Source organism: Eublepharis macularius, chromosome 12 (genome assembly GCF_028583425.1).
Source record: "Eublepharis macularius isolate TG4126 chromosome 12, MPM_Emac_v1.0, whole genome shotgun sequence".
Classification (NCBI taxonomy): Eukaryota; Metazoa; Chordata; class Lepidosauria; order Squamata; family Eublepharidae; genus Eublepharis; species Eublepharis macularius.
Window position 1 is genome coordinate 76,986,018 of NC_072801.1, and position 19,111 is coordinate 77,005,128.

Genomic DNA, 19,111 nt, shown 5'->3' on the forward strand with positions numbered 1-19,111 from the left:
TTAGTGCTTTTTACTGACATTTTGTGCCTCGTGGAGCACGCTTGGTCAGGGTGTCCCCCCAGGGTGTCCCCCCTTTTTCCTTTGCTGTGTAGAGCTAAGTACCCTTGTCTGTGGGTAGCCTGATCTGGCTGCTTTCATCTGCAATCTAAACTCCCCATAAAGTCAATGAATACCATTGCCCCTGAACATGGATAGTTTCAGGTAGGCAGCCATATTGGTCTGCAATAGAACAGCAGGATTTGAGTCCAGTGGCACCTTAGAGACCAGCAAGATTTTCAGGATATGAGCTTTTGAGAGTCAAAGCTTCAGATACCTTTCAGCAGGGCTCATTTCGAGGGGGAATGCGCAGAACGCAGTTCTGGTAGTTCCCCAAAGAGGTCATATGTCAGGTGGCCCCGCCCACTTGACTCTCAGCCATTTTGGGCCTGTTTCAGCCTGGATTGGGGCTGAAATGGCCCAGATCAGACTTCTGACAGGTGGTGGATCACTCTCCCACTCAGCAGTGGCCCGATCCTGAACATTTTCAGCCCCTTTTTGCCATTTTGGGCCCAATTTCGGCACTGAATGGCTAGGATTGGGTCCAAAATAGCCAGGATAGGTGATGTCAGGGGGTGTGGCATAGGCAAATCAGTTATGCCAATGACACACTTCTGGTGATGGCAAGAGGTGTGGCATATGCTAATGAGCTATGCTAATGAGCTATGCTAATGAGTTCCTCCAGCTCTTTTTCTACGAAATGACCCCTGCCCTTCAGATATCCTGAAAATCTTGTCAGTGTCTAAGGTGACACTGGACTCAAATCTTTCTGACCATGAATGTTTCCTTTTACACTTATGGTTCTTGGCCACTGAAAAACCTACATCCACATCTATCCATCTGTGCATGCATGCATGCACACACATGTGAACACACATACACATACAAACAAGTGAATAGCTTGCTGTTTGATGGTCTTTATTTTATGTTTGGGGAGTGGTTCTGATATACAGAGCGAGGGAAGTAAGGAAAGATCTCTCCACTGCCTTTAAGGTATGGAGGTAGGGGCAGGGGGAAGGCGAGGGCATGCGATCTTCCAAGGAGTTACTCCTCATTCAGACCTTTCTGCAAAAGAAGAAAAAGAGAAAGAGAGAGTCAGTGAGTGATGGATGGAAAGGACAGGGCCGTTTCCACACGGCTTACCTTATTCTGCAAAACAGTGAAATCTCGCGCGAAATCTTGCAAGAAGATGCTGTTATTGCACGAGAAGACGCGATTACAGTGTCTTCTCATGAGATTTTGCGTGAGATTTTGCTATTTTGCAGAATAAGGTAAGCCGTGTGGAAACGGCCCGGGAGTGTGACTGGGCTGAAGGAGCAGCCCCCTTACATCGCATTCTCACCTTTGCCCCAATATCGCGGCTCTTGGCCCTCAGCTTGTTGACTTGGGACTCGGCAATGTCTGCCCGTTCCTCGGCCTCATCCAGCTCGTGTTGAACCTTCCGGAACTTGGCCAGGTTGGAGTTGGCCTGCTCCTCCTAGGGGAGAGAAAATGGAAACCAAAGAGGTGGTCTATATTCACACCACCAGGATGTCTCTGTGGGTTGGGTGAAGGGTTTGGGTACACCTCAGGTAGGGCAGGAGCAGGTCCTTGGAGCAGGGGCGAGATAAAAATGTGAGAGGTCACCATTCAACAGCCTTCATAATTTTAAGTATGTGTAGGATGAGGGGAAAATACTAAACAAGAAATACTCCCTATGGTTACCAAGAGACGGGAAGGATGCTGAGGGGAGGCCTTGTATGGGTCTTCTCAAATCTCAGAGCCAGATTATTATGTGTTCCCTAGAATGCAGGGGAAGTGGTGGTGGGGCGTATATTTTAGGTATGTGTGAGGAGAAATTCCAGGTGGATAAAATACCAAACAGGAAGTCCTCCCTATGGTTACCAAGAGATGGGAAGGATGCTGAGGGGAGGCCTTGTCTGGGCCTTCTTGAATTGCACAGCCAGGTTATTATGTGTTCCCGAGGATACAGGGGAAGTGGTGGTGGGGCACATAGAGTGTATTGGTTAAAGTGCAGGACCTGAAGCCCAGGTTCAAATTCCCAATAGAAGAAGTTCTTTGAGCCAGTTTCTCTCTCAGCTTAAATCACCCCACAGGGTTGCTGTGAGGGGGAGAATGTGTGATGTCCTGAACTCTTTGTAGGAAAAGTGGGATATAAGCAAATCTTAGGGTTGGAGCCAACCAGCTTTTCCATCTGTGAAAAAGGGAGGAGGGAACCCCTCAAAAATCCACCCCAAAAGACTGTGTTGGGTTCATGGGACAAAAGCCACATGGGATGCGGGCTGTAGTAAGGAAAAGAATTGGGCAAAACTGAGCTGTCTGGATCCGACCTGTATTTAATAAGAGATCTTCTGGCCACTCACCGCTTCTTCTGCCTGCCTCTTGTATGCTTTCACTTTCAGCTGGAGTTTATCCACCAGGTCCTGGAGGCGGACAAGGTTCTTCCGATCTTCCTCAGTCTAGAGAGACAGTGAGAGAGCAGGTTTTTAATCTGGCTGAGCTCACATTTGACTCACAGCACTGGCTCAGCAGACGCGCTCTCCTGCTGTCACAACTCTGATTCCCATTTCTTTTGCGCTCCATTTTTTTGGCCTCTCACCTCCCTTGGAGTTGTTGTCGAGATTTTAAAAGACAGGGATGATATTCTAAAATGTCTCCCTGAGTAATTGCTTCCCATTTGTGTATGCAGGCTGTATAAGCTACTGGAGACCTCACTATTCTAATCTGGAAATGGGGTGGGGGTAGGGAAGAGAATACCATGCTGGGTTTGTATTCTCTAGCAAATTTCTTGGTAGAATTTGCTTGGAATACAATGTGTGCTTTAGCAATCTTCCATAAAGACAGTAAACCAGACATCTGTTTCCTGCAGCATTTGATTTATGATTGTATATCTCATATCCCGTGGTGGCCTCCCCCATTCAGTTTAAAAACTTTTCAAGAGGAGCTGCACAGAGATATAATTCAGATTTCTGCAAACCTGGAGAATCTTCCTATTTTTCCAGGAAATCTGAAACGTGGATGTTTCTCCAAGTTTGCAGAAATCTCTATTAATCTCTGAGTGTCTCTACACAACACATCTTACACCGGTAGGATCAAGTGAAAGATCTTACACTTGTTCTCCCATTGTGAATACACATGTACCACTAGAGAGACAGAGTACACTCGAATATAAGACCACACAACTTGAGTGTTCCCATGTAAGAAGTCTTGTGTAGAGAGACTCTCTGTTACTAAAAAAAGTGTGTAGAAAAAGAAAATAACAAACAAGCACATGAACAAAAAATTCTCATGGCTGTGCATGTACTAATGTATACTTTATAATGCATTAAGAGGGACACCCTTGTAGGTCACTGTTTGGAGCAATGCGTTCTTGACTAGAGATGGGCACGAACAGAAATATGAATCAAAATTAAGCACGAACCAGGCTGGTTTGTGGTTTGCGAACCACGGTTTGTCAAATCCCATTTCTGATGAACCGCCACGAACGTTTAGGCTGGTTTGTTTGGTTTGTTTTTTGGTTCGTGACTGCAGACAGCCTGGTGTCAATCAATCAGTTTCCTAGGCAACAGGGGATGGACTTCCTGCAGACCTTCTGCTGACCCGGAAGTGACTTTCTGCTGGCCTGGAAGTGACCTTCTGCTGACCCAGAAGTGATTATTTTCTGACCTGGATGTGCCGTTTTCACGAACCAAACGAACCAGTTCGCGAACCAGGGGCAGGTTCGTGAAAGTTCGTGGTTCGTGAAATTTGACGAACCATGAACCGCACGGTTTGGGTTTTTCCCAGTTCATGCCCATCTCTATTCTTGACCAGTTCTATTGAATGTGCCGTAATATTTCAACATGACAATATGATGTATCGTTTGGATTTTGGAGCAGACAATTTTATGCTGTAGGCGCGATATAATTTTAGCTAATGCAAGATCCTTCTGATGGTAGGTAACTCTAGAATAGAAAAAGCCCATTCCATCTCTAGAGACCTTGCCTGATGGATGAACTTGTGATGCAACCATCCTTGTGTTCTGGGTGCAGCTGGCCTAATATGAAAATTCCTTGAGGACAGGTTGGTTCATACTCAAATGAAATTGAATGAGATACATTCTAAAATATTTTTAGGCTGTGTTGGTCTGCAGTAGAAGAGCAAGATGTGGGTCCGGTACCACCTTCAAGACAAACTGGACTTCAACAGCATAAGCTTTTTGAGAGTCAAAGCTCCCTTCATCACATATGAGAAAAGACGAAGGGAGCTTTGACTCTTGAAATCTCATACCATAGTCTTTAAGGTGCTACTGGATCCAAATCCTGCCATTCTAAAATGTGCAATTCAGCACTGAAACAGAGGTGAACATGAGGCCTGTATTCCTGATGAACCCTCAGCAATCTTCCATAAAGGCATCCATCCAGAGCCAAGACTGGGGTAGAGAATTAGGGCATCCAAGCCACCACACCTGGTAAGTGAGCTCCTTGATGCGCCGCTCGCACTTCCGCATGCCTTTGACGTTCTCCGCATTGCGCTTCTGCTCCAACTCCAGCTCGTTCTCCAGCTCCCGCACCCGCGCCTCCAGTTTCTGGAGCTGCTTCTTGCCGCCCTTCAGGGCCAGCTGCTCGGCCTCATCCAGCCGCATCTGCAGGTCCTTGATGGTCTGCTCCATGTTCTTCTTCATCCGCTCCAGATGTGCGCTGGTGTCCTGCTCCTTCTTCAACTCCTCCGCCATCATGGCCGCCTGCCCCATTCAGGACATAACACAGAGACAAGGGGCAAGGTTCACTCGGGGAGAATTCTTTCAATCTGACAACCTCCTGAGTGTCCTTTAAGTCCAGCTTTCAGTGGGAAGAGAAGGAGTTTGTGCTCCCCTTTATACAAATGAACATATCCCGTTTAACATCTCAGCTGCTTGCTCTTGTGAATATTACCCTCTTCACATCCCAGAATGTCCCTGCCGACCATAGAGAGGATTAATACTTCCTCACAGTTTGCAAAATGAAAGGGAGAATTCTCAGCTAGGTTTGTATTAATTCAACTGAACATAATTTACCTTGTGGGGAAAAAATGGTACTTTTGTACTACAGAAGCAAGGCAACGATCCTTACAGAAGTACGTAACCCCTTCTTTCACATTTGCTTGAGTCAATGCAAACAGAACTGGTCCTTTCAGGTTTCTCCTGAATTAGAGACGGATCTTCCTTAGAAAGAAGCAAACCAGCCTCCCAGTACACTCACATCAGTGATGGCTTTCTTGGCCTTCTCCTCTGCGTTCCGGCACTCCTGTACGGCTTCCTCCACCTCTGTCTGCAGTTGGGACAGGTCGGACTCCATTTTCTTTTTCTGGTTGATGAGGCTGGTATTCTGTGCAAAAAGAGAAAGGGGGCAGGGATTATTATGGAAACGATTTCAAATTTTTAGATTTGTGCAGGACTGTAGCACTCAAGGTTAAGATCAAGAGAAGGCCTCTGGACTAGGGTTGCCAGCTCCAAGTTGGGAAATTCCTGGAGATCTGGGGGGTGAAACCTGGAGAAACCTGGAGAAAGTGAGGTTTGGGGAGGGAAAGGACCTTGGCATGGCATAATTCCATAGAGTCCACCCCCAAAAGTAGCCATTTTCTCCAGGTGAATTGATCTCTGTGGCCTGGAGACCAGTTGTAATTCCGGGAGATCTCCAGCCACTACCTGGAGGCTGGCAACCCTACTCTGGACTCACCAAAGTATGACCTTGGAATGGGTGGTGAGTTCTCTCTGCTTCCCTCAGCTTCCTAGCCTGAGGTGGAGGTAGAGTTGCCAACCTCCAGGTGGTGGCTGGAGAGCTCCTGGAATTACAACTGATCTCCAGACAGCTCCCTTGGAGAAAATGGCTGCTTTGGAGAGTGGACTCTATGGCATTATAACCCCCTGAGGTCCCTCCCTCCCCTCTCTAAACCCCATCTTCTTCAGGCTCTGCCCACCCAAAGCTCCAGGAATTTCCCAACCTGGAGCTGGCAACCCTAGGTGGAGGATGATTCTCCATGGACTACTCTTTCTAACTTCTTGCTGGTCAGCCAGTCTTCCACCCCAAATGATTCAACCATCTCACCAAATCTCACACATCTCTAGCCCCTCACCTTCTGGTAATCCCTCCCTGTGCCACAGGTATAAGCAGTGTGGTAGGAATTCCTCACCAAGGAATCACCTTTTCTGAGGGCTCGTACCTGCCTTCCCCACAATCCACATTTCTTTGCATGGCAGTGCTACACTCTAACGGGCAAAGTAGTTTCCTCACTGTGGTTCTCAATTGACACTCTCTGCACCCCAGTTATATTGAAATTCAGCCCACCCCAGATACCAGTCAATCTGCACGTCAGGCAAGTTGTGAGAGGGACTGCCTCTCCCATTATGCCCCCTGTAGGGCCTTGTGCCCAGCAGCAGATAAGCAGCTCTTGGTGATCTGGCCTCAACCAAGTCCAGGGCCTTCTCTGCTCTGGCTCCGGCCTGGTGGAGAACTGGGCCATGCAGGACCTGTTACAGTTCCACAGGGCCTGTAAAACAGAGACGTTCCGCCAGGCCTTTGGCTGAGAGCCAGCAAATTATCCCCTTCCCTGGCTGCCACTTCCCACCTGCGACTGCCCTTGGCTTCTTATTATGGCTGTGCTCGTGGTTTTTATGGTAGTTTTATAGTAGCCATGTACTGTCAGAGGCCCCTGGATTTGGTTTGTTAAATTAGTTTTATATTTTTTACAATGTTTTAATGTATATTTTATATTGTAAGCTGCCCTGAGCCTGTTCGCATGGAGGGCAGGGTATAAATCAAATAAAACAAACAAACAAATGCTGGTCTCTGGTCAGAATGCTCTAAAAAGTCACCATTTTCTGGAAAGCATAGGGCTGTGATGCTCTAGATAATCCCCCAAGAGGATGTTTGAGGATAGCATACAATGCACAAGGTTCAGGAGCACTGACTGTCTTGCAACTGAGGCTCCTCTTGCCTGAGAGTGGAGAAGCTGAACCCTTTCGCTGGCTTCAATCAACTCCTGTTCCGCCAGTTTCCGTGCTCTTTCCGTCTGCTCCACCACCGCACGCAATTCCTCCAGCTCTGACTGCAACAGATTGTTCCTCCGTTCTACAATGGCAATGTTTTCTTTCAGGTCCTCGTTGGCTCGGACAACATCGTCCAGTTGTATCTGGGTGTCCTGGAAAGAAAGAAGAAAGGGATGGGTGAGGTAAAACTGACCTGTGCAAGGACAGAGGAAGGGTAGATTAAGAGCTGAGGGAGAATGAGCCAAGTCTTCTGGAGCAAACTCGCTGGTGGTACCTTGAGGTATCCCTGTAGAGTTTTGACTTGCTTCTGGGCCTCAGCTGCTATGCGGTTGGCATGGCTCAGCTGGATCTCCATCTCGTTGAGGTCGCCCTCCATCTTCTTCTTCACCCTCAGCGCCTCATTGCGGCTGCGGGTCTCGGCATCCAGAGAGGTCTGAAGCGAGTCTACCATGCGCAGGTGATTTCTCTTGGCCTGCTCCATCTCCTCGTCCTTCTCGGCCAGCTTGCGTTCAATTTCAGCCTTGATTTGGTTGAACTCCAGCTGCGCCCGGAGGATCTTGCCTTCCTCATGTTCTAGAGAGGCCTGAGGAGTGTGTATGTATGTGTGAGGAGATAGTATTGGGTACAGAGAGAGAACAAAATGGTTGCATGAGAGAATGGTTCTATGAGGGAAACATGGGCTATACAAAGAAGCTTACTTTTGAGAGAGTGTGTTAAGTATTATTTACCTCATACGAACACATATAAACATCCCTCTTTTCTCTTACAGAACCCAGAGCCTCAATAAACTACTTTCTTAGAGGAAAACCCTTTTTGGTTGAGTGAAGCGTTCTCTGTTTTAAAATGACTGCTGGGTTCGGTGTTCACTCATGTCTGATTCCATTGATTGATTAAAAAAATTACTCCATGTTTGTAAAAAAAATAACTATCTGTTAACTGGTATGTTACTTGAGTGCTTACGAGGCTACTGTTAGGCAAGAACTTTTGCTGTCTGTGTAGCGGAGAATATTTCACTCAAGAAGGGGAACTTTCAACTAGTCAGTGGTATGTGTGGAACTGCAGGGCATTTCTCCCCTTGGAGAAGTAAAAGTATGTGGAGGAAGGAAAAAGGGAATGTGAGACTGAAGAGAGAAAAGAAGGAGAGGGAAAATTGTGTGCAGGGAGAGGGACGCATTCTGACAATGAGGCACAGCATTCAGTCAGCGGGAGCTGTAGGTGCTTCGTGACCCAAGGCCCTCCTTACCTCAGCCTCTACCAGGGCCGACGACTGCAGCTCCAGCGGGAGCTGTACGAGCTCCATGACCCAAGGCCCTCCTCACCTCAGCCTCTTCAGGCCGACTGCAGCTCCAGCGGGAGCTGTAGGAGCTCCGTGACCCAAGGCCCTCCTCACCTCAGCCTCCTCGGGCCGACTGCAGCTCCAGCGGGAGCTGTAGGAGCTCCGTGACCCAAGGCTCTCCTCACCTCAGCTTCCTCCAGGGCCGACTGCAGCTCCAGCTTCTCGGCCTCCAGCTGCTTCCGGATCTTCTCAAGCTCATGGATGTTCTTGCCACTGGCTCCAAGCTGCTCTGTGAGATCTGAGATCTCCTCTGCACGGAGGAATGGGAAAGCAAATCAGCTTCCCTCCAGACTTGGTCAGGGCACCAGAGCACCGCTGTCTTGCCCTCACCTGTTCCGCCAAGAGGGAGCCGGGGGTGGGCTTGTGGGGGGAGATGGCTAAGGGGCTCACCTTGCAAGTTCTTATTCTCCCTCTTGAAGGTCTCCAGGTGCTCCAACGACTCTTCGTAGGCATTCTTCAGCTTGAAGAGTTCGGTGCTGAGCGAACGGGCCTCCTTTTGCGATGACTCGAGCTCCATCTGGGACTCCTCAAACTTCTGCTTCCACTCGGACAAGAGCTGCGGTTGTCAGTGAGAAAGGAGAAGAGAATAAGGTCTGAAGCTGCTGCTCCTATGGGGCTCCGTGGCCATTATTTGCAAATTGGGTCTCCCTGAAGAGGTGTGAGTAGTCGCTAAGGATTCGCTCTGTGTTCTGAGTCTGACAGGTCTGGAAAGTGGGACGGGCACCTCCCTCCCTTCTTGAAGTCACTCTCCTCCTTCTCTTTTGCTCATTCTTGTGCTAGAATGAGAGATGCAGGGGAATTCCATATAAAGATCTGGAATTCATATGGTTGAGATCCATACCGGATCAAAGCTGTCTGAGATGTCAGTAGACCTTTTTAATCAGACTTACTTCCCAACATTCTTCAAACTGGGGAAGGTGGTAATTGAACCCATGAGTGCCCCACTCAGAGCAGTAAACAAAATCAGTGTTGATATTATCCCCACAATACAACTGGGGAGCTGGGGCTGAGAAGAAGGACTGACCCGAGGCCACCTGCTGAGCTCGTGGCAGTAGTGGGATTCAAACTGGCAGAGTGCTGATTTGCAACCCAACCACTATGCTACAGCAGCTCTCGTGATGTAGCAACACACATTGCCCATGCTCTCTCTTCCACTATGCGACTTGGTGTTCATTTATTTAAGAAGTTTAGCCCATCATCTTTCCCTATGAACGAACTGGCCACAGTAATCCATGCAACAGTCACCTCCAGGCTAGACTACTGCAACTCACTCTACACCGGACTGCCCTTGGACCTGACCCGGAAGTTTCAGCTGGTCCAGAATGCAGCAGCACACGTCCTTACCGGAACGCCAGTCCAAGCGCACATTCATCCTGTACTGTGCCAGCTGCACTGGCTCCCAGTGAAGTTCCGGATCCGGTTCAAGGTGTTAACCTTGGTGTTTAAAGCCCTTCACGGACTGGGACCTGCATACCCGCGGGACCGCCTCTTCCATTACATCCCCTGCAGGGTGTTGCACTCTGCAGACAAGCAACTCCTGGTGGTCCCCAGCCCGAAGGACATCCGTCTGGCCTCAACCAGGACCAGGGCTTTTTCTGCCCTGGCCCGGGCCTGGTGGAACGCTCTCCCGCTGGAGATCCGGGCCCTGCAGGACCTGTCACAGTTTCGCAGGGCCTGTAAAACGGAGATGTTCCGCCGGGCCTTCAGCTGAGTGCCAGCGGGTGTCCTCCTTCTTCCATCTAAGACCACCACTTCTTCTGGGGCTGCCCTCAACCATCTGCTATGCCCGTATACGGACTCCCAATATTTGTTTAAACAGCCTGCTCCTGGACTTTTTTAATGACTTTTTAAAAATTATTGTTGATTTTATGTTTTTGTGACTTTTAATGTATTTTTGAATGTTGTTAGCCGCCCTGAGCCCATCTGTGGGGAAGGCGGGGTATAAATCAAATAAATAAATAAATAAATAAATAAATAAATAAATAAAGGCAGCTAAGTTCCAGTGTGCGTGGGACATCAAGTCGCAGCCTACTTATGGAGACCCCTAAAGTTTTCAAGGCAAGAGATGGTGAGAGGTGGTTTAAGGGAGCTCAAAATGTCTTTGAGGAAGTTCAGAAAGGGTTCCATATCACTAGGCGGAGCTGAAGTGCCCTCAACGGTTGTGTGCTGTGTGCCTTCCCCACTGTATCACACCCACTTCCTCCTTTCCATACTTTGTCGAAGTTCCTCTGCTTCTTGTCCAGGGCGGCTGCGGCGGCATTTGAACGCTCCACGTCCACCATGAGGTCTTCGATCTCATTCTGCAGACGGTGCTTGGTCTTCTCCAGTGAGGAGCACTTGGCGTTCACGGCCTCCACGGCCTCCTCAGCATCTTGCAGCCGCTGCGCCAGCTTCTTCCTGACACACCAGGGGCAACAAAGAGTCAGTAACCAATGCCCATGGCCATTAAGCAGGGCTTTTTTTCAGGGGGAACACAGGGGAACGGAGTTCCGGAACCTCTTGAAAATGGTCACATGTCTGGTGGCCCCGCCCCCTGATCTCCAGACAGAGGGGAGTTGAGATTGCCCTCCGCGCCATGTAGCGCGGAGGGCAATCTCAACTCCCCTCTGTCTGGAGATCAGGGGGCGGGGCCACCAGACATGTGACCATTTTCTCCGAGGGCAACCCACTGAGTTCCACCACCTCTTTTCCCAGAAAAAAAGCCCTGCCACTAAGTATGCCTCTAACGCTTTTCCTTATAGAGATATAAGGGAAAACACATAATTCTGTTCCATGGTTTAGTTGGTAAGATGCAACCATGGCCTCTGCCTTCTACTTTTCCATCCAGTGGATGCAAAGACACTGGGATAATTTTTATTTATTTATTTATTTATTTATTTATTTATTTATTTATTTATTTATTTATTTATTTATTTATTTATTTATATTTATAATCTTCTCTCCCTGCAATGAGCTCAGAGCGGAGCACAACATAAAATATGATAGCATAAAACATAGATAAAATGCTCCAATACAAAATTACTTAAAACAGCAGCGCACATAACCACACAACCCACCGACAACAGTAAAATGACAAAAAAGGTATAGAAATTGAATTTGTACAAGCTGGGAGCCCACAAGGAATTATGGGAGCAGGGTTGACCACTAGGGTAAACTGTTTCAGGTTGGTCTGTAGTAGAAGAGCAAGAATCTGGTCCAGTACCACCTTAAAGACCAACTAGATTTCAAGGATACGAGCTTTCGAGAGTCAGAGTTCCCTTCATCAGATGCCTTCCGTCAGCTACACTTTTAAACTGATCTATCTAGCGGTCCCTTTCCTATCAGTTTGATAGGAAAGCAATTGCTGGGAGAATTCATTTAACTTCATGCCGTGAAAAACTTCAACTGCCCATTTTCAGTCATCAAAACTGTATTAAAGGGACCGGGAAACTTTCCGTAAAGAGAGGAAAGGCAGGCATATTCTGCTTCGGCGGGGAGATGAAGCGTAGCGCTATCTCTTGCGGCTGATATGAATGGGAAAGAGATTAGAGGAATGAAGATGAATCATGTGGAGGAAAGATGAGAGAGGTAAGAAAGAGAGGAGAGATAAAACAATAGATAACAGGCACGGGAAAGGAAAGGAACGAACCTACAAAACTGGCGAGTGAAAAAAGCAAAGAACAAACTGTATAAACAAGAAGGTTTGAGGTGAGGGTAGCAACAGGCAAGGGGTTAATCTAATTAATAATAGTAACAGCAACAACATTCGATTTATATACAGTCCTTCAGAACAACTTAACCCACTCAGAGTGGTTTACCTGGACCATTTCCACACAGCTTACCTTGTTGTGGAAAATAGTGAAATCTTGCATGAAATCACGCGAGAAGACGCTGTTATTGCATCTTCTTGTGCGATAAAAACGTCTTCTTGCGTGATAACAGCATCTTCTCGCGAGATTTCGCTATTTTCCACAACAAGGTAAGATGTGTGGAAACGGCCGAAGTGTGTTATTATTATCCTTACGACAATCACCCTGTGAGGTGGGTGGGTGTGCGAGAGCTCTGAAGGAGTGTGGAGCTAAGAGAGTTCTGGAAGAGCTGTGACTGACCCAAGGTCACCCAGCTGGCTTCAAGCGGAGGAGTGGGGAATCAAACCTGGCTCTCCAGATTAGAGTCCTGCTGCTCTTAACCACTACACCAAATGGCTCTGGATGGGATGAGGGGCAGGGGAATGCTCAAGCCTCCTCACTTACTTGGCCTCCTCCAGCTCCTCCGTCCTCTGGATGGCGTCTGTCTCGTACTTGGTTCTCCACTGAGCCACCTCAGAGTTGGCCTTGGAGAGCGATCGTTGAAGTTCTGCTTTGGCCTCCGTTTCTTCCTCATACTGCTCCCTCAGCAGGTCGCAGTCATGGCGGGCCGACTGGAGCGCATGCGCCAGAGCATTCTTGGCCTATGGGGAGGGAGAGACGTCATCTCTCAGTGGCTCTTAATCCCTACCTAATTTCCATCTGCTTCTCCAAGCTCTGTTGATTCACCCATCCTGACCAACAATCTCTACGCATTCCTTGCCTTGGCTTCTTCCTCCAGTTGCCTCTTCAGATCTTCCAGTTGTTGGGTATAAGTCAGCTTCCCTCGTGTGAGCTGATTTATCAGAGCTTCCTTTTCATCCAGCTGGCGGGACAGTTCCCCTAAGAAGAAAAACAATGATTTTCTTTGGAGTGGAGGAATCTATTTCTTCAGATGGATACCGTTCCTTCTATAGTAAAGAGTCCAGTAGCACCTTTAAGACTAACCCACTTTACTGTAGCATAAGCTTTTGAGAACCACAGTTCTCTTCATCAGATGCATGCAGACTACTACAGACGAACACGGCTAACTCCTCTGGATTCATTCCTTCTATGGATTTCATGTTTGCCACCACCCTGGAGAGGCCCTGGAGGGATTCAGCTGGCAACCTGTCCGATCTATCAGCTTAAATTCCAAAACGGCACCACCGAAGACCCACACAAGATTCTCTAGACCAGATTTCAAAATAATAGATTTTATTTTTCATCTTGAGTCAGGAAGGTGGGTTCAGGCCATGCGCATATTTAGTTTTTTGGAAAGCAACACAGTACTATTTCCACTTTTGAATTAACTGAAATCTATTGTTTTGAAAGATAAAAAAGGAGAGATGGACAGAGGAAATTGGGTGGGACAGACAGACAGAATGAATTAATGTAACTGAATGGAGTTTGGGGTGCACGGGTGAGGATGGAGGCAAAAAACTGATGAGCTAAAAACTTCTAAGAATAAAAGCAGGAAGAGCAGTAGGAAGAAGGCAGCACTCCTGACTCGGGAACTCACCATTCTCGGTCTGGAGTTTGGCCCGCTGTGTGGTGAGGTCGTTGGCCATCCGTTGAGTCTCTTCGGACTTGGCCCGGTGTTCATTCATTTGGTCTTCAAACGTGCGGCACATCTTCTCCAGGTTGACCTGGAATTCACCAAAAAGAAGAGTTGGTGAAAAAATTAAAATGGTAGAAAGAGGATTAAGGAAAAAAAACAACCAAGGATGGCTGGATGGGCAATCTGGCAGATACTCAGATGGAAAGAGATAAATAGAAAACTACATGATGGAGAAAGGAAGATGAATGAAGAACAAGAAAACAAAGTGGGAAGGGATACAGTCAAGGAAAGACAAGCAAAGGGAAACAGTCAAGAATGGAGCAAATGGGAGCATGTACCAAGTCAGGGGTGGAATGTTTTCATTTTGGAATGAAGGATGCTGGCTCCAAAATTTACCCGCTTCCCAATTTTGTATCCTGACAAATGTACTCTGAAAGCTTCCTGGTTCCTCCTCCAAATCTCAGTCCCTCCAATAATTTTAGTTCCTCCTCCTATCTTGACATCACCATATTTTTTTGCTCCACCCCAAATATACCCTTGTCTCTCCCTCCTCTATGCACAACCTTGGCTTTCAGCAGCTGCTCCATGTTGGAAGTGACATCGTCCAGCTCCAGTTTGAACTCGCTCTTCTCCTTCTCCAACTTCTGCTTCACCCGCTGCAGGTTGTCGATTTGCTCGCCCAGCTCTGCCACCGAATCGGCGTGCTTCTTGCGCAGGGCTGCTGCCGTGGCCTCGTGCTGCAGCGTTGCCTCCTCTAGGTCACGCCGCATCTTCTGGAACTCGGCCTCCCGCTTCTTGTTCAGCTCAATCTGCACCGAAGTGGCACCGCCCGCCTCCTCCAGCCGCTCGCTGATCTCCTCCAGCTCCCGGGAGAGGTCAGAACGCTGCTTCTCCACCTTGGCCCGGGCTGTGCGCTCGGCCTCCAGCTCTTCTTCCAGCTCCTCGATTCTTGCCTGCACCAGGGAGTAAGAAGCCATTGAATTGGAAGTTCTAGATTAAATTGTTTTAAAAAGGTCTGATCCTAAAAGCCAACATGATGACATGAAGATTCATAATATTTCAACAAGCAATAAATATTTTAGGCCGGGCAACCAAACCATGTGTTCTACAACAGGATTTGAGTCTGGTGGTACATTAGAGACCAACAAGATTTTTACTGTATAAGCTTTCGAAAGTCAAAGCTCCTCAGACAGCTCTGACTCTCAAAAGTTTACAGAGTTTTACGTAGTTCCCGAGTTTTGCTACTACTACTAATAATATTCAATTTATATACCGCCCTTCAGGATGACTTAACACCCACTCAGAGCGGTTTACAAAGTTTGTCATTATTATCCCCACAACACATCACCCTGTGAAGTAGGTGGGACTGAGAGAGCTCCTAGAAGCTGTGACTGAGCCAAGGTCACCCAGCTGGCTTCAAGCGGAGGAGTGGGGAATCAAACCCGATTCTCCAGATTAGAGTCCTGCTGCTCTTAACCACTACACCAAACTGGCTCTCTAAAGTTGGCCTGAAGGCCTACGGCCCTGCCATCCATCTTTTACCTGTAGCTCTTTGAGCTTCTTCTGCAGCTGGATTCCCAACGCTTGCTCATCTTCAATTCTTGCGTTCAGTGCATTGAGCTCAAAGTCTTTCCTGGGAAAGACAAGGACCAAGGCTTTCATGCAGCGAAAGAGGCATGGTGCCACTCAAATCAAGGGGAGTGGGTAATGCACGAGGACACCTTACTTTTTCAGCTTCTCATCCAGTTGTTGTTTGTCGTTCTCTAAATCCATGATGCTCTCTTGCGTCAGCTTCAAATCACCTTCCAGCTTCCTCTTCGCCCGTTCCAGGTCCATCCGGATCTTCTTCTCTTGCTCCAGGGAGCCTTCCAGCTGCGGAGCAAAAGAAACTGAGCAAGAAGAAATGGCGACTCCTAACAGCAACAAGGTTCCTTTACCGCCAGAGACCAGAGCCCTTCCCCTCCGATCCCACTGCTAAGACTGGTGTACTTACATCGTCCACCTGTTGTTCCAGCTTGACCTTGGCTTTTGTTAGGGTGTTGACCTTGTCCTCCTCTGCCTGTAGGTCATCCAGGGCCTGCTGGTGGGCTTCCTGGAGGGCCTTCTTTTCCTTGGTTAGTTTGACAATGATTTCATCCAGACCTGCCATCTCTTCTGTGAGGTTCTTAACCTGTAATATATTGAGGCTTGCAGTAGTAGCTACTGACGCAAGCAACATTTGGGATGGGCAACATAGGAACTTGTTCAACTGAAGCCACTTGGAGCCAACCAGACCTGAAATAATGTGTACAGTTCCTTATGGTTTTTTGTATGGTGTTGAATCCAATGTACTTGTTTTTCAACCGATCCTCCCCTGGGGAGGGGCTATTATTAGCCCTCAATATGAGCCGGGGGGAAAAGATATTGTCTCCTTTTCCCAGGATTAATAACTGCAACAGTTTTGATGGATGAAACTGCACGGAGGAGAGGAAAAAATTAAACCCCCTTTTGCCCTTCCTACACACCGTAGGCCTCGTTGGTTCCTGTATCTGCTATTTCTCTTTTTAAAATACTCGGAATGTTCATTCATGGATCGCCCATCTGGTTTGGCCCTTGGTGACAGAAGTGGTTTGGACCCATCCTGTCTTGTCATAATGCAACTCAGCCCTATTCAGTGAATCCCAATAGTCAGTTAGTCTCAATGCTGAGGCATCTTTCAACCCCTCCTGAAGACAGTCATCCAAACTCAATAACTCACGGGGATGACCCATTCATCTTCTCCAATTTTGGGTGTCTTTCAAACGGTGACCAATAAAACCACAACGGCTTCAAATTCAGCTCAGAATCTCTAACTCGGTATGACAGGCATACAGCCAAGTTTGTTTAAACAACTCTGTGTAACCCAATCAGACTAACTTTAGCCTTGGACATTTCGCCCAAAATGTCAGTGTCCATAAAGGCCGATCTAAGACTACATGCTGAAATTCTGCATTTCAGTCCACAAGAAAGAAACGCATGTAATTGGCACTAAAACCACTTAACTAAACTCAGTGACTACTGGAGGTTTTCCAAAACATTCATTTCTGCAACTCCAAGGACAGTCCACCAGTCCACCTCCACTCAATCTGATTGATGTCAACAAAGCTCCTTGGGCGATGAAGTGCAGACAATTTTGGACTCAGCTCAAACAGCCCCTTCCTTTCTCCATCTCTCACCTTGTTCTCCGTTGCGTGCTTCTCTTTCTCCACCTTGGCCAAGGTCAGTTCCAAGTCATCAATGTCCTTCTTGAGCTCTGAGCATTCGTCTTCAAGTTTCCGCTTCTTGGCCGTCAGTTCAGCATTCATCTCCTCTTCGTCCTCCAGACGTTCCGTCTGTTCCTTCACCTTGGCTTCCAGCTGGATCTTGTTCTTGATCAGCTGGTCGCAGCGTTCTTCGGCATCTGCAAGATTGTCTTGCTCCTGATGAGGAAATAAGAGAAAGGAGAGATTCATGTGCAAAAGCATCTTCACCTCCAAAAGTATTTTGCTTTTGGACGGCTTATTTATCACCAACCAATGTTTTTCTTGCCTGTATGAGCAAACTTGATGTCTTAACTCGCGGAGCTCCAAGGGCACCCCACAACTCACCGCCTGAACTTGCAGCTGAAGGTCATTCTTCTCCTGCAGCAGAGAGACCATCTTCTCCTCCAGTTCCTTCCGACGTCCCTCTGTCTTCTCTAGAGCCTCCTTCAGCCTGGCCAGTTCCTCCTTGAGAGCCAACAACTCCTTCTCGGTTTCTGCACTTTTCAACAGTGGCTTGATCTTGAAGAAGAGCCTCATCCATGGCCAATTCTTCACCACCATGAAAGCTCGGATGTTGTACTGGATTACCAGCAGAGATTCCCTGGGGTGGGGGAGAACAAGAATGGACTCAAATGTGAGCATGCAAAAACTCCAAAATTCCCCCCAGTGCAGTGGAATATCCTGTATCCTTGAGCAGAAGAATTGCATTCCACCAGAAGGCAGCTCACCCACAGAGATTCCTATAAGGGCTGTTTCCAGACGGCTTACCTGCACCTGGGACGTCGCGCCACGTTTCGGATCGTGCTGGGGAAAACGTGAAATATTGCGTTTTCTCGTGCGAGTTTTGCGCGACATCACGCAAAACTCGTGTGAGAAAACGCGATATTTTGCCGGCATTTTGATCTGAAACGTGGCGCGACGTCCCGGGTGCAGGTAAGCTGTCTGGAAACGGCCAAGCAAGGCCATGTTTCTCCTTGGTTACTCAGTTGTACAACTCAAGCAAAGAAAGCTGGATGCAAAATTCAACATCCTGATAATCTCAGCTTCTAATCTTTAAACTGGACTGTGTGGGGGCAACCTCAGAACACGCGAAGCTGCTTTGTACCAAATCAGACCAATAAACCCTCTAGCTTGAATTGACCACTTTGGGTCTCTACTTGAGAAAGGTCTTTTCCTTACGATCTGTTAAGAACCTGTGGGGAAAGGAGAGGGGGTGGGGAGAACTTTTCCAACACTTGCAACCAGAGTTTCTCTCATGATGGATGCCAGAATTGAACCTGGAATATTCTGCATGCAAGTAGGCCCTGTATTTGTAAGCAATGGGCTCTTGCTAGAAGCCAGTACAAGATATGGATTTTCTGTAATTGGGGCTGGGGCTTTGGTGCACTTTGCACCTAGCAGAAATGACAGTATTGCGAAACAAACAAATGTGTTGGATTCAGACTAAAATTTCCACTAACAGAAGAGAAGATGTAATTTCTGCCAATTCCCTCTGCCTGCTGCAGCTCCTGAATTGCCCGTCCTCCATTCCTGAGGGTCTCCTGCCCCCCAGAAGCAGCATTTCAGAGAGATCAGTGGGAGAGAGCGAGGCAGAAAAGTTCTGTTCTGCTAACAGACACACTTTCTGTTAGTGGAGTTTTTTTTCTGCTTCCAATCCATTCTCTGCAGATTTACTTAGTTTACCTAAAAGTAAAAGTCACAGAATTTGGAGCTGCTTAATGCAAAGTTTGGTGCAAGCTTTTGAATTATTAGTATTATATTTTTAGTTGCCACCTCGGGGAACCTTATTTGGCTAGAAAGGCGGCATGCCAATGTTTTAAAATAAACAAATAAAAAGAAATACGCAGTCTGTTACATAATTGTTGGGCAATGGCTGAGATACAGTGTCCCCAAATTCATACTTGGAACTCATCTTCCCACTTCCCCATCACTATACGCCCTCATGCACTCCTAGCAGCCATTTTCTAACAGAGAGAGCGTATTTATGGCTAAGTCCCAAAACGTTGAGGAGAGGAAAGGAACTTAAATATATCAGTGGATGAAGTATCCCCCAATTCCTCCTCCCCCCACCCGCAGTAATGATATCTGTAAATAGCAGAGTATTCTCCA

At 47.5% G+C, this 19,111-nt stretch overlaps 1 protein-coding gene across 1 annotated transcript in view; it reads right to left on the reverse strand.

Moving 5' to 3' along the window:
• Positions 1-937: 937 nt before the first annotated feature.
• LOC129340474 (myosin-7) overlaps positions 938-19,111 on the reverse strand; it is a 37,105-nt gene continuing 18,931 nt past the window's right edge. The window contains exons 22-40 of the mRNA XM_054995295.1: positions 17,348-17,603; positions 16,937-17,179; positions 15,736-15,912; positions 15,469-15,614; positions 15,285-15,375; positions 14,306-14,695; positions 13,704-13,830; positions 12,927-13,045; positions 12,611-12,807; positions 10,592-10,775; positions 8,769-8,934; positions 8,504-8,628; positions 7,317-7,625; positions 6,991-7,194; positions 5,256-5,381; positions 4,484-4,759; positions 2,400-2,495; positions 1,379-1,513; positions 938-1,101 (exon numbers count right to left, since the gene is read on the reverse strand). Coding sequence (XP_054851270.1) covers positions 1,081-1,101; positions 1,379-1,513; positions 2,400-2,495; positions 4,484-4,759; positions 5,256-5,381; positions 6,991-7,194; positions 7,317-7,625; positions 8,504-8,628; positions 8,769-8,934; positions 10,592-10,775; positions 12,611-12,807; positions 12,927-13,045; positions 13,704-13,830; positions 14,306-14,695; positions 15,285-15,375; positions 15,469-15,614; positions 15,736-15,912; positions 16,937-17,179; positions 17,348-17,603 — 3,388 coding nt within the window. The 3' untranslated portion in view covers positions 938-1,080. The remainder of the gene's footprint in view (positions 1,102-1,378; positions 1,514-2,399; positions 2,496-4,483; positions 4,760-5,255; positions 5,382-6,990; positions 7,195-7,316; positions 7,626-8,503; positions 8,629-8,768; positions 8,935-10,591; positions 10,776-12,610; positions 12,808-12,926; positions 13,046-13,703; positions 13,831-14,305; positions 14,696-15,284; positions 15,376-15,468; positions 15,615-15,735; positions 15,913-16,936; positions 17,180-17,347; positions 17,604-19,111) is intronic.